Source organism: Ostrea edulis, chromosome 7, assembly GCF_947568905.1.
Source record: "Ostrea edulis chromosome 7, xbOstEdul1.1, whole genome shotgun sequence".
Classification (NCBI taxonomy): domain Eukaryota; kingdom Metazoa; phylum Mollusca; class Bivalvia; order Ostreida; family Ostreidae; genus Ostrea; species Ostrea edulis.
This window is the reverse complement of record NC_079170.1, coordinates 64,775,495-64,790,177: the sequence shown is the minus strand read 5'-3', so window position 1 is coordinate 64,790,177 and position 14,683 is coordinate 64,775,495. Positions and strand designations below refer to the sequence as shown.

The window sequence follows — 14,683 nt, the reverse complement described above, 5'->3', positions numbered from 1 at the left end:
ATTTTTCTTTTTCATTCAAGACCCCCCCCCCCAGGCCGGGAATACATTCATCATAGTTTTATATCATCAATATATCTTTATGTACAACAATAATTATGTATGTACTTACAGATAGACAGTTAATGGTGAGACCAGGGTAAATGTGCATATGGAAACCAGAAATTCAAGTTATCACGCATTTTCCTTTTAATTAGAACATCTAGATAAATATGCAGTCTCTATAAATCTCCTGGCCCAGCAAGCAAAATACGCCCCAAAAGGTCTTATTTGAAATATAAAGCGCCATGGTACAAGTAGGCAGTTGCTTTTTTACACCCCAACAGGTTCAGCATGTACTAAAAGTCTTTTAAAAAAGATAATGAAAAACGATGCTTAAATCAAAGCCAGAGGGCCATGTCCAAATTTGAAAAAAAAAGTCCTGCATAACTAAAATTGCACATGAATGAACACAAGAATAGTTGAAGGTAATAATTTAATTAATTTGCAATGTGACCACAAAACATTGTAAGAACAGTTGTAAGTAACAAATAGCCTTTTTAGTGCACATAACATTTAACTCTTTCAGGAAATATGGAGGTGACACTTCTCAGCTGATTTTCTCTTTAAATGTCACATATTTTACGTCAACACAAATTTATAAAATTTTTGTAACATAACAAAATCCTATCCTCCGAGTGCTGACTGAATTCCAGCATACAGTATTTGTGACCAAAAATTAAAATATAAAATAAAGGCACTTTTGAAATCTTAAACTTCCATTCAGTTGACAAGTAATGTTCATTTTTTTTTTTTAAGAAATCAAGAACAAGATCATGTTGTCACAGAAATTTAAAAGCTATGTGTGTAAGTTTCAAACTATAAACTTTCATTGGGAAAAATCCAAAAATTAATAGAAGAATGACTTCTGCAAATACCTCTGTGAACCCTCAACGATATTCAAAAATCGTTACATTGTAAATCCGGATATAGTTACTCAATACCATCTGCTCTTTTATTTCAAATTTGTAGACATATACATGTATAAATAAGTTTACATTCAACACTGATAGCGATAAAGGAAAGAAAATATTGTTACATAAGCAAAGCCCACGACACATCTTCAGGAAAACTTGAATATATATGCATATACGCATTAATTTTAAGATTTTTCTTTCAAAAAAAAAAAAAAAGTAAAAGGAATTATATTCAGGACTGAAAACATGGAAATTATAGAATGACAATTATTACAAGTTGAACTTCAAAAGATGTTTGCATAACCTATTCATGAATTCCTGTGACACTCGGACGGGAAGCTATGAAGGCAACATTTACCAGTAACAATAAATAAAAAAAAAACCCTTTTAACCTCACAATAAACAACACAAATTCATAAGAAAAGTGGTAATCAGAAGAAAAAAAAAAAGAACATAGTTTACGGTTTTTACAATCAACATCATTGATTTGATGTTGTCTAAACAAAAAATTGAATAAATAAATAAAATTTAAAAAAATGATGAAAAGAAAAAAAACAAAAAACAAAAACAATTCAAAAAAATGTTTATTTTTTTCGAAAAATATCTTTCAAAGTTTCATTGCCACCATTTCAGTCTCGATTTTCGCGCTCACCACGGAGTTTGAGAAGGCGCAGGAAGAGAGCTACCATATCCATGTAAAGAATTGCAGGGGCAATGATGTATTCGTCCGGAGTAAGTCTCTCCATAATCAAACCGGTGTCATAAATGATATACATGCAGTACAAGACGGCGAGGCCCACAGAAATTAAACGGCTCATTGCTGCTGTTGGGAAGAAGAACTGAAACAGAATTCTAAAAAATCAGACTTTGAAACATACCCTGTTATTTGTCAAACACTTTAAAATATAGCCTATATGTATTTTATCATGTTTATAAACAAATTATTAGTATATGTCACAAAAATCTGATTTAGGCTAGACAAAAAATAAATATTTACTGTTTAACATGTCATAAAAGTTGGTAGATGCTAATAGTTCTTTTTCTTTAATCTTTGCTTGCCATATTACAGGGAAGGAAATATGCAACACCACTTTCCAATCTAATTGATCTAATCTAAATACACTGCTTTATTATATACCCATCAATGTTTTGTTTTTTCATCGAGTGATCCGGTTTTCCGGATCACCACAATGTGGTTTTGATTCCCTATCAGTATCCTCTGAAACTGAGGACGTCATAGTGCATCAACGCAACATTTTTTTAGTGGAAGATATTGATTGAGTCACAAACAAAACTTCGTACACAAAATATAATTTCACTGTATGTCTGTTGGTTTTTTTTTGAGATAATCTGGATAACATTTATCATGTTTATCTTATGGATGTGGATTGGAAATGAATAAGGGGGTATATAATAAATTTATCATTACTACAGTAACATGATCCTAAGAGTTGGATCACCTCTCATTGACAGGCGCGGATCATTAGATCAAACTCGACGCTTCGTGTCTTGTGTGATTTGATGATCCGCGCCTATCAACTCAACGTGTTCCAACTCTTCAGATAAAGTTACTGTAGCAATAACATATATGTATCACAGTTTTGTATTTATTGTACGTATTAATTACTATACCTGCATAAGCATGGCAGACATCAGAACACCAAAGAGGGAGAACATCCTGCAGTAGAAGAAGTGAAACTAGAACACTGAAGTCTCAGAAATACTAGTATAGAGATCTTTTCTTTAAATCTGCTCTATTTCATAATAGAGCATCGCACCTTTAATAATTTTTACTGCATCATCTTTTTAAAATCACATTTGGATTAAAACTCTTACCCTGCACCGAATTTATTGAAGTCTGTCTTGCTTTGGAATGTGTACAATGTAAGGCAAACGGTGACCAGCATGGTGAGCAGGAAGGCATCCAGAACACTGGACACCTTGTAATAGGTCACTGAAAGAACCCATACTTACAATGTAGAACATCGCCACACTCAATCTCATAATGTGTATTTTCTTGTACATGCATTTTGGAATTCCTAATCTTTAATTAATACCTGTTCCAATTCTTTTCTAAAAATTTGAAGTGTCATATCTCATGAAGTACATCAAATCTTAATGCTTTTATTGTTTCTTTCAAAATACTCAATCTGATTATAACTAGATCTTTGATCCGCTCCAATATTCTGATGTCACTAAAACACCAGATCTTTCATCTGCTCCAATATTCTAATGTTGCTAATACAAACATACTGGACTTACCAACTGTTCCCACTAAGAATGCTTCAACAACTGTCTGAAATACAGAAAGAAAAACAAGGACTTTTATTAATCTTCTCAAACTCGGTAACATTTAATTGAGTCTTTGCAACAAAGCTGGTGTAAATAAGAAATTGCAGCTGCTTTTGACAGGGTCCACAGGTCCTTAAAAGGATGGAAGGCAACAGCAGCAACACCCAGCTAGAGGCAAAAGGGGGTGAGATTTATTTTAAGCATGTTCGAAGCAATATAGCGAGAACTTAAAAAGAAGGAATTATTCAACTACAAATGTTTACATTTCCCTTGTCTTCATTTATTTTTTTTTGGTCTGTTGGAAATGAAGTAATGGCAATTTTCCCCCCCACTACAGTTGTTTTAAAATGGAATGTTTTAATTGAAACAAGAGGCCCACAGGCCTTATCGGTCACCTGAATACTAGTGAAAAAGTATCCCTACTTCCATGGGCTATGAAATCTAGAAAAAATTTCCTGTTCTGAATATCTAAGCTAAATTCTAATGTTCAGCAACAGTATAAAACAAGATGTGTTCTTAAAACTTCACTGCCCTCAAAAGTGCATACACTGATAAAAGGCTTTAAATAATAGATGTATTAACATTAAAGCATAAAAATATATGACTAATTTGGACTCATCCTAAAGTCATAACCCTGGGTTGTGAAATTCACCATTTTTTGTACATCCTTTTCTGCTATTCCTAAGTATGCATTTAAATTTTATACAGTATCAGCAAACCTACACATAAATACTATATACTAAGTTTGGCCCCACCCTGGGGTCAAAACCCTTACTCTGGAGAAAATCAAATTTACAATTGTGGTAAAAGACTACCTCCTCTATCCATTTAGTTTCAATTTAGTATCAAAAGCACTAAAGTAAATGTTATTTAAGTGTTTTACACATAAACACTATATAACAAGTTTGGCCCCGCCCTGGGGTCAGAACCCCTACCCCGGGGATCATGAAATTTACAATTTTGGTAGAAGTCTTCCTGCTTTACATCACTATGCATTTAGTTTTTCTTACATGTGTGTGGTTCTTGAGAAGAAGATTTTTGAAAATTGGTCAATTTTGGACAGTTTTTGCCCCACCCTAGGGCTCCAGCGTTGCTGGAGTCCTGAAATTTACAATTTATTTCCCCCTTGTCCCAATGATGCTTCATACCAAATTTGAAAAGAATGGTGGACAGGTAGTTATTAAGAAGAAGTTAAAAATGTTCAATTGTTAATGCACGACAACGGACGAAAACCAATTGCAATAGGTCACCCGAGTTTACTCCGGTGACCTAAAAACAAAACTATATTCATTTGATAATTATATTTGGCAAAATCAATTGGAGTAAGTGCACTATTTACTCATGTTTTAGCATTTCTTCTAACTACAGTATGATCAGATAAAGGATAAAATACAAAAATTCTTCAAATTAAAGAAATACAGTATGTTTATAGTAAAATCATTAAAAAAGATTATGCCATGATTGATCATCATTGACTTTGTCCATTTTACAATTGTTGTTTTAACAATAAATAATGTTGGAAAAAGTTGCCATTCTTGCAAGACTGATGTACATTTAAATATCACTTACAAATCCAGCCAAAAGCATGTAGTTTGTGGGGGTTTCATTTTTGTAGGCATGAAGTGCCACAGCCAGCCCCAGACTTCCAATTACCCCGGCCAACACCAACCAATGGCTGCAAAAGCAAGCAACAGATTTTATTTTTAGTATATACATGAAATTTTACTGCTCAATGAACATGTGATGCTGGTGTTTAAAACATTTAGCAGGACTTTAATATTCTTTAGACAAGAGTTTTTGATACGGTACATAATGTGACATTGATTTTTAAGAGACATGTACTTTGAGTAAAATATTCTTCAGACTTCAAAAAAAAATTAGAACATTGTTTGACAGCAAAACATTAAAATCCTTGCAATATGTAAATCTTCAATTTCTTTATATAGGCTTCAGCTTGAAAACTGTAAGAGAGTTAAATGGACTTTAACATTGTACTAACTTCCCAATTCTTCCTTAAACATGTTAAAACTGACAAAGTTCAACATGTACATATTTTAAAAAGAAAATCAAAATAATTGTTATATGCACATCTTCCAATACCCATGCAAAGACTGTGAAATAAGGCTGTAGCTTTAAACTATGATAGAAGTAAGACCAAAAAAAACCATGCATTCTCTTTGTAATATTTTCTTAAAAGTGCTTATAAAACTCAGTTCAGCAACATGTAGTTTTCTCAGAACGTGACGTAAATAAAAATACTTGCCACCTGCAGGTTTTTAATTCCCATACTAAACACTTTAATTCCCATACTCAACACTTTAATTTCCATACTAAACACTACGTAATAAAAAGGTCCTCATTTGAAAACTGTGGGAGGAGTTAAGACAGATAATCCATGTATCTTCCATATCAATATCAAATTCTAAAGAAAGTGGCAAAACTTCAGTAAGAGAGGTTCCAAAGGATTGCAACATGATGTAGAGTGACCCATAAAGAAGTCACACAGGCTAAGTTCAGCTTGATATATTACAGAGAAATGAAAATAGAAACAGAAAACTCCAAACGGACACACCTACGGACATTGCTGTACCATGATACATCCTATCTAAAGCCAGCATACAAATATTACATTGCATTAAACCTAATGAAGCCACATAATACATTTTTTAAAGACAACAAGATGTGTTTGTGAAACACAAATGCCCCGATAATTGCCAATTCCAAAGATGGCCAAGGTCACAAGGACAACTATCTTGGTACCAGTAGAAAGATCTTGTCAGAAGAAATGCTCATGTGCAATATGAAAGCTCTAATATTTACCATAAAATTAGGACCAAATGTCAATTTTTTTGAAAGAAGGTCAATGGCCAAGGTCAAAAGGTACATAGTACATGGAAAGGTCTTGTCACAAGGAATGCTCATGTGAAATATCAAAGCTCTAGCACTTACTGTTCAAAAGTTATTAGCACAGCTAAAGTTTTCAAAAAGTAGGTCAAACTCCAAGGTCAAGGGGTCAAAAATGTTGGTGCACACGGAAAGGTCTTGTCACAAGGAATGTTCATGTGAAATATTAAAGCTCTAGCACCCACTGTTCAAAAGTTATTAGCACGGCTAAAGTTTCAGACAGAATGACGGAATTACAGCATGACAGAAAAATACAGATAAAAAGATATTTTCAATCAAGCAAATAGATCAGAACAAGTAACAATATTGCATGAATAAACAAGACGGGTATAGATTGTAACGATTTCGAAGTGTCACGATGCTCAATAGGCAAAAGAATGAGGTCATTGTAACCCACTCTTGGATCACCACATAACTTCCCCTCCTTAACAAAACCCTTTTAATAAACAGACAGAAGGAAATACCACAGTTTGATACAGTCATTAGACAGAGTACTATATACTATACATGGTACTCACTTGGTCTGTACTATGTAGGTGATTGTGGTACTCCATTTAAACAGTGCCCCTGTAGCGAATGTGAAGAGGAGCTGCACCGACAGAATTCCATACACCTTCCTCAAGAAATCTGTGTAACAATAAGTAAAGTTATGGCTAATATTCATAGTGACAGGCATGGAAATCTTCACATGCTTGCTATGTACAAGTTTTTAGGAAAGACAATATACTCAATCACATATTACATTAAGGATGTTTACCCTGCCAGAGAAAACTGTTCGGGGAGGGAGGGGGTAAAAATTTATGTGCAATAAATACTGTAAACATACATTATTACATGTGATATTCATTTCTGCTATGTCTGTGGTCACATAAAATTTGCAGAATTAAAGCATGTAAGCTATTTTCATGTAAGCCATATGTAACTTTGCAGAATTTCATAACCACAGACTAAATCTGTGAAATTTGACTCTGTGGAATTAAATATGCCTGCAGAATATGAAAATTTTACAATTTCAAATTCCACCTTAATCAGCGGAAAACATAATTTTAATAGATATACACCTGGAAAAGAATTTCAAATTCAAGTCCTGCAAGACTCAAACTCAATATCTATACAAATCACAGGTTCATGCATTACTACACTGAGCAAACCAGCAAATTAAGGCTGTAACATCCACGGAGCAAACCAGCAAATTAAGGCTAAAACATCCACTGAGCAAACCAGCAAATTAAGGCTATAACATCCATAAGGATAGGGAATATACTATATACATTACATGAGAACCATAAGGATAGGGAATATACTATATACATTACATGAGAACCATAAGGATAGGGAATATACTATACATTACACGAGATCCATAAGGATAGGGAATATACTATATACATTATATGAGATCCGTAAGGATAGGGAATATACTATACATTACATGAGATCCATAAGGATAGGGAATATACTATACATTACATGAGATCCATAAGGATAGAAAATATACTATATACATTACATGAGATCCATAAGGATAGGGAATATACTATATACATTACAGGGTTCGAAATTAACTCATGTCCGTAAGTCCGAGACTAGTAAAAAGCGTGTCGGACTAGTAAACTCTCTATAGCAGTAGTCCGTGCGGACTAGTGAAAATCCGGAAATCAATCTTGAATTGGTTAAGAGTTTAGCAAGATTTGTCTGAGTCTCTTAGATGTTTGAACTTATGGTCGATAAACTGCATGGTTAAGTGTTTGCGTGACAATGACTCCTGATCTTCCAAACACATGGAGTGCGTTCGAGACCGCCGTTCTTCGCATGAGCACAAATTCCTGCCATTTCTGAATGCCGAGTACAACGAGAACGCAGGTTTGAGGTGCAAGAACTGCAAGTAGTGTGGTCGAAGAACATGCACGTTTGTGCGCACATGATCTCGTCATTCCCGACTCTAACACAGGAGTTTGTAACACTACAGCTCGTTTGGTCAATCAAGTGAATTTTATTGACTTATTTGATAAAATTTCGAACTCCTGTGACTCTAAGAACTGAGCACGAAAACAACGGGAATGTCGATCTCGAACTCACTTATGGACGTTTATAAAAGTATTTAACCCAAGAGGTTACTGTATGTTTCTGAAGATTTTCAATGCAAAATAAAGTATGGTGGTCTTTTTTCTTCTGTAGGTGTCATAAACTGAATTGCTGGAACTGACTGTGATGTGTTTGGTTTGATTAAATACTATTGAATAAAATGAAGATCATTTAATATGATATACTGGACGGACTAGTGAAATGCTTTGCGGACTAGTAAACATCAATAGTCACTAGTACGTACGGACTAGTGCTTGAAAAAGTTAATTTCGAACCCTGCATTACATGAGATCCATAAGGATAGGGAATATACTATATACATTACATGAGATCCATAAGGATAGGGAATATACTATATACATTACATGAGAACCATAAGGATAGGGAATATACTATATACATTACATGAGAACCATAAGGATAGAAAATATACTATACATTACATGAGATCCATAAGGATAGAAAATATACTATACATTACATGAGATCCGTAAGGATAGGGAATATACTATACATTACATGAGAACCATAAGGATAGGGAATATACTATATACATTATATGAGATCCGTAAGGATAGGGAATATACTATATACATTACATGAGAACCATAAGGATAGGGAATATACATTACATGAGATCCGTAAGGATAAGGAATATACTATACATTACATGAGAACCATAAGGATAGGGAATATACTATATACATTACATGAGATCCATAAGGATAGAAAATATACTATATACATTACACGAGATCCATAAGGATAGGGAATATACTATACATTACATGAGATCCATAAGGATAGGGAATATACTATACATTACATGAGAACCATAAGGATAGGGAATATACTATATACATTACATGAGAACCATAAGGATAGGAAATATACTATATACATTACACGAGATCCATAAGGATAGGGAATATACTATACATTACATGAGATCCATAAGGATAGGGAATATACTATACATTACATGAGATCCATAAGGATAGGGAATATACTATACATTACATGAGATCCATAAGGATAGGGAATATACTATATACATTACATGAGATCCATAAGGATAGGGAATATACTATACATTACATGAGATCCATAAGGATAGGGAATATACTATATACATTACATGAGAACAATAAGGATAGGGAATATACTATATACATTGCATGAGATCCATAAGGATAGGGAATATACTATACATTGCATGAGATCCATAAGGATAGGGAATATACTATATACATTACATGAGAACCATAAGGATAGGGAATATACTATATACATTACATGAGATCCATAAGGATAAGGAATATACTATATACATTACATGACATCCATAAGGATAGGGGATATTCTATATACATTACATGAGAACCATAAGGATAGGGAATATACTATACATTACATGAGATCCATAAGGATAGGGAATATACTATATACATTACATGAGAACCATAAGGATAGGGAATATACTATATACATTACATGAGAACCATAAGGATAGGGAATATACTATATACATTACATGAGATCCATAAGGATAGGGAATATACTATATACATTACATGAGATCCATAAGGATAGGGAATATACTATACATTACATGAGATCCGTAAGGATAGGGAATATACTATACATTACATGAGAACCATAAGGATAGGGAATATACTATATACATTACATGAGATCCATAAGGATAGGGAATATACTATACATTACATGAGATCCGTAAGGATAGGGAATATACTATATACATTACATGAGATCCATAAGGATAGGGAATATACTATATACATTACATGAGATCCATAAGGATAGGGAATATACTATACATTACATGAGATCCGTAAGGATAGGGAATATACTATACATTACATGAGAACCATAAGGATAGGGAATATACTATATACATTACATGAGATCCATAAGGATAGGGAATATACTATACATTACATGAGATCCGTAAGGATAGGGAATATACTATATACATTACATGAGATCCGTAAGGATAAGGAATATACTATATACATTACATGACATCCATAAGGATAGGGGATATTCTATATACATTACATGAGAACCATAAGGATAGGGAATATACTATACATTACATGAGATCCATAAGGATAGGGAATATACTATATACATTACATGAGAACCATAAGGATAGGGAATATACTATATACATTACATGAGAACCATAAGGATAGGGAATATACTATATACATTACATGAGATCCATAAGGATAGGGAATATACTATATACATTACATGAGATCCATAAGGATAGGGAATATACTATACATTACATGAGATCCGTAAGGATAGGGAATATACTATACATTACATGAGAACCATAAGGATAGGGAATATACTATATACATTACATGAGAACCATAAGGATAGGGAATATACTATATACATTACATGAGAACCATAAGGATAGGGAATATACTATACATTACATGAGATCCATAAGGATAGGGAATATACTATACATTACATGAGATCCATTTTCTACTTGTGTTTCAAAAGGAAGTCGGGCATCATAACTATTTCTTCTTATTAAAGGAATAATATATATAGTGTGTATTTAAACTGATTGTTGGTTTGGCAATGCTGACCCCCATTTAAAGCTTAAAAAAATATTAAGATAGGATATTTATAAAACTTCCTAGGACTGCACTGATTTTAGCAGGTTGTCTGCCTATGCCAAACAGATAAGATTAACTTTTAGAGAGAGGGAAGACAAAGTGCAATAGAATGCCACAATACATGTACACTTATGTACTTGAAAGATACACACAACTTCAATTTATTCTTAGTTTCAAGCTGTTAAAATTTTCAAGCTAACAATGAACTCAATTTCACTGAATCTATGAATATAACAGATAAATGATGACAAAAAAAAATTATACAAATTTCAAAATATTATTTACCAAGTATGAAAATGTTTGCAGTAACAGCTTGTACTCGAACATGCTGTATCATACATTAACTAAAATTTAGCAGTGTTTAAGCAAACATATCCACACCTGAATAATTGATTACAACATAGAGAACTTCATGTATCATTTTGTAACACTTTTGATTTGTGATTATCTGCCAGAATTACTAAATAAAATTATCATCAATACATATTGATTTTCATGCAATGGACCCATTATGGTACAAGGTTCTGTACTCTATTAATTTGGAGATAACTCAGAAATTTGGGTGGAAAAACAAGTAAAAATACACAATGCCAGTCATCTTATATTTTCATGAATTCTCTACTGAGACAATGAACCCCGAGTTAAAGATATTTCATTAATATACATCAAAATTTCAAGACCTGATCGCTGTTAGATGAAAAATGTTCACTTAGATTTTAGGGGAAATACTGTCAATTTGATTATAATGTCAATTTGATTTTAACTGGGACTGGGCCCTTTTACTGGACCCACATACAGGGAATATTTAACCTGATTTTACAGCTAGGTGAAAATGTCAATACAGAGAAAAATTTGAAACTTCCAATCATATTCAAAACCAACAACCAAAGTAAAACTTTCATAGACTGACACGCTTCCAAAAAATTTCAGATTGGTTCTAAATTTTTTACTTCAGGTTTGGGTATTTCGGTTCGGGTCTATATACTATTTCAAAAATCTAATATACAGTTAAAATCAAAAACCTTTATTGTATTTTGTCACAATAATTACTTGGGGATGTGGACTGGTTTAGAATTGACATCCATGGTACTAGAAACACCATTGTCACTTCTACTCGTTTCCATTCTATACTTTCAATGTTTTGTTATTGACGATGTTAATCCTGTGATATATTTTATTAAATGTGTCTGACATATCTTACATACTGTCATTGTTTACACTTTTGTCCACACTGCCATCAATTAACAATTGGTCAAAATACAACCACCTTTGAGGATTTTGACGACATTTGGTTTGAACGGATTTCTAATAATGATTCTATTTTAAAAACCTGACCCGAACCGAAATACGGAAAAATTGAACCGAACCCGACCCGAACAACACGACCCGCAGTTTTTGGTTATTTTGAGTACCCGTTGAAGCCCTTATCTTTAAACGTTGAACAGAAATCGCACGTCTCGTTACCACAATATACATCGTGTTTGGAAAAGGGTATGAGTCAAATTCAATAATGCTGTGCATACAGTTGCCAGATGTATGTTTAAACTTACCCAATCGTTTGTCAACACGAGCTTTGGCCACGCTGTAGCTATGTTTCACTTCATTTCCAAACATATTCAGAAAGCTATCCATGATTATGTATCTGAAAACATTTCAATAAAACATTTAAAATTTTCTCCCCATATCTGACAGCTCAATAACCATACTTTATCACTAGTGTTGAAAAATCGGGACAATTTCATAATCGATCATAATCAAAAGAACTGTTTCAATCAAGGATCGATATAATCGGTATTTACATGCAGTTAATAATGATTATTATTTTTGGAGTTATTTCTATTTAGTTTTATGGATATGTGCAGTATATACACACTAGCTGGTGTCACTGAATTCCCAATTTTCAATGTGGAGTCCACTCCGACTCTCCCTCGTACATGTCTCGATATAAAAGCGAGAGTAACAGTCAGATGAATCTCGGATTAGATATTAATTAGTGTACAAGTGACAATCGATTATGAAAAATAGAATCGATTATCGGAATTGAAGAGCCAGAAACGACTGACAATCGATTGTCGGCAACAATTGTTTTATCACTATTTATCACACATTAATAAAGAGACATACATGTGAGAAATACTCTAAACAAGTTAGATTTTTGTGTGATTTACTAAAAGTAAGGCATTTCACCCCTCTTGGACCTCTAGATGTTTTATAAAATGAGGTAATGCATGCGCTTAAGTCATTACTTATCTGAATTTGACAGTGAAAGGATGAATCATTTGAAATGACGACAATTTTCCGTGATTTAGTGTGGAAAAACAAAAAAGTGGTTTCAATGAGATTCATGTGCTTTAAGAATCATTCATGGATTGATTTATATGCATGTTTTCGAACAATTCACACCAAATGTATCCTAAATAAATTCAAACTAAAGCGTGACTGATTTCCCACATACTTTATCAGCTTGAACAGAAACGAGAGGGATAGGAAAGACTGAATATAAATAGCTCCCTCGTTTCCACAATCTAAGGGGGGGGGGGGGGGTCCTTGATTTTTCTACACAAGCCTCTGTGGCCTTGGATAAATATGATTAAACAAGCACAAATCCAAATTTTTAAGTTTGAATTCTACTACGTTTTAGTACAGTTCAAAACCTCGGCAACAATTAATATTACATGCAGATTGTTTGTCTCCATTCTATTTTTCTCAGAGCCGGAGGTTATAATTGATGACAACCATTTTAAAATGAATAATTAAATCCACAATACTTTCTTTAAACATATACATGTATAAAAACATATTGCTTAATGGTATATATATACACCAGTATGTCTGCACTAGACTCACTAGTAAACTGCGTAAATTCCCAGTCCTGCAGTAACCCTAACTTTCGTTTCACACAGACCGTTATCGTAAACCGAGTTGCGACTTCGTCAGATGAAATACGCGGAAAGAACATATATGTAATAGGGGAATTTCTAAAAATGAGAAGATCTCCAAATTTGAAGAAATTTCTTCACCGTTTTGCATATCTATGATTATCATACGTACCTGTAATATGCGATCCTTCTAGATCCCACCCGTGAAATCCAGAAATTATTTATTCAGCAACGCGTAATAATATCTTAAAAATATATTGGGTATTTCAAGCCCGACGCGAATTCAATGCTTATAATATGACGTGGCGATGTAATATCAGGCAAAGCATTGCATCATATAGTGATTTATAAATGAGTGCATGGCTGAGTAATGTAGTGATCTTGAAATACGTATATGATAGCCTAATCATGTTACGTTTGATTCCAATAAAGTTATGAATTTACTACGTATCATCACTTCGCAGCGAGTTACGTCCCTTTTACAGGGTCAACCAAACGAGCCAAGTCTATCAAATATAGGAGGTTACTACCAAGCGCGTAGCCAGACAGAAAATGAAGTGTACGCAAAGTAAGGCAGGGGGTCTGGGGGCCGCCTTGAGGCCCCCAGTGGGTCCAGGGCGAAGCCCTGGTGGGGGCCCAGGGGGCGAAGCCCCCGGAAGCTCCTGGGTTTTATTGATTACAATCACCAATTATTTTGAGTATACAACGGGTTTTTTGGCTGTCAATTTTCGAAACAAAAGAATTCAAACAAGACAGAAAAAGAATCACAGATTTGTTTTAGGAAGCTTGATATTACCAAAATCACCAAATGTTAAATTGACACTTGCTTTACGAACTGCGTTGATTTATTTTTTAGTTGTTGCCGACAGGTGTATGAGTAGAGTATAGACACACATGGTATATATTG

The 14,683-nt window shown here is 33.7% G+C and overlaps 1 protein-coding gene across 2 annotated transcripts; it reads right to left on the bottom strand.

Moving 5' to 3' along the window:
- Positions 1-458: 458 nt before the first annotated feature.
- Positions 459-14,122, bottom strand: LOC125655867 (protein lifeguard 4-like). 2 transcript variants are annotated; one of them, XM_048886400.2, is made up of 8 exons: positions 13,949-14,122; positions 12,448-12,539; positions 6,668-6,776; positions 4,815-4,920; positions 3,216-3,249; positions 2,790-2,907; positions 2,586-2,631; positions 459-1,792 (listed from the first exon to the last, which is right to left on the bottom strand). In XM_048886400.2, the coding sequence occupies exons 2-8, from the start codon at positions 12,527-12,529 to the stop codon at positions 1,583-1,585; spliced, it is 705 nt and encodes a 234-aa protein (XP_048742357.2). In that variant the 5' UTR covers positions 12,530-12,539; positions 13,949-14,122; the 3' UTR covers positions 459-1,582. The 2 variants fall into 2 exon arrangements, with proteins under 2 accessions (XP_048742357.2, XP_048742358.2); XM_048886401.2 differs by having other exon boundaries at positions 13,745-13,987.
- Positions 14,123-14,683: the final 561 nt, after the last annotated feature.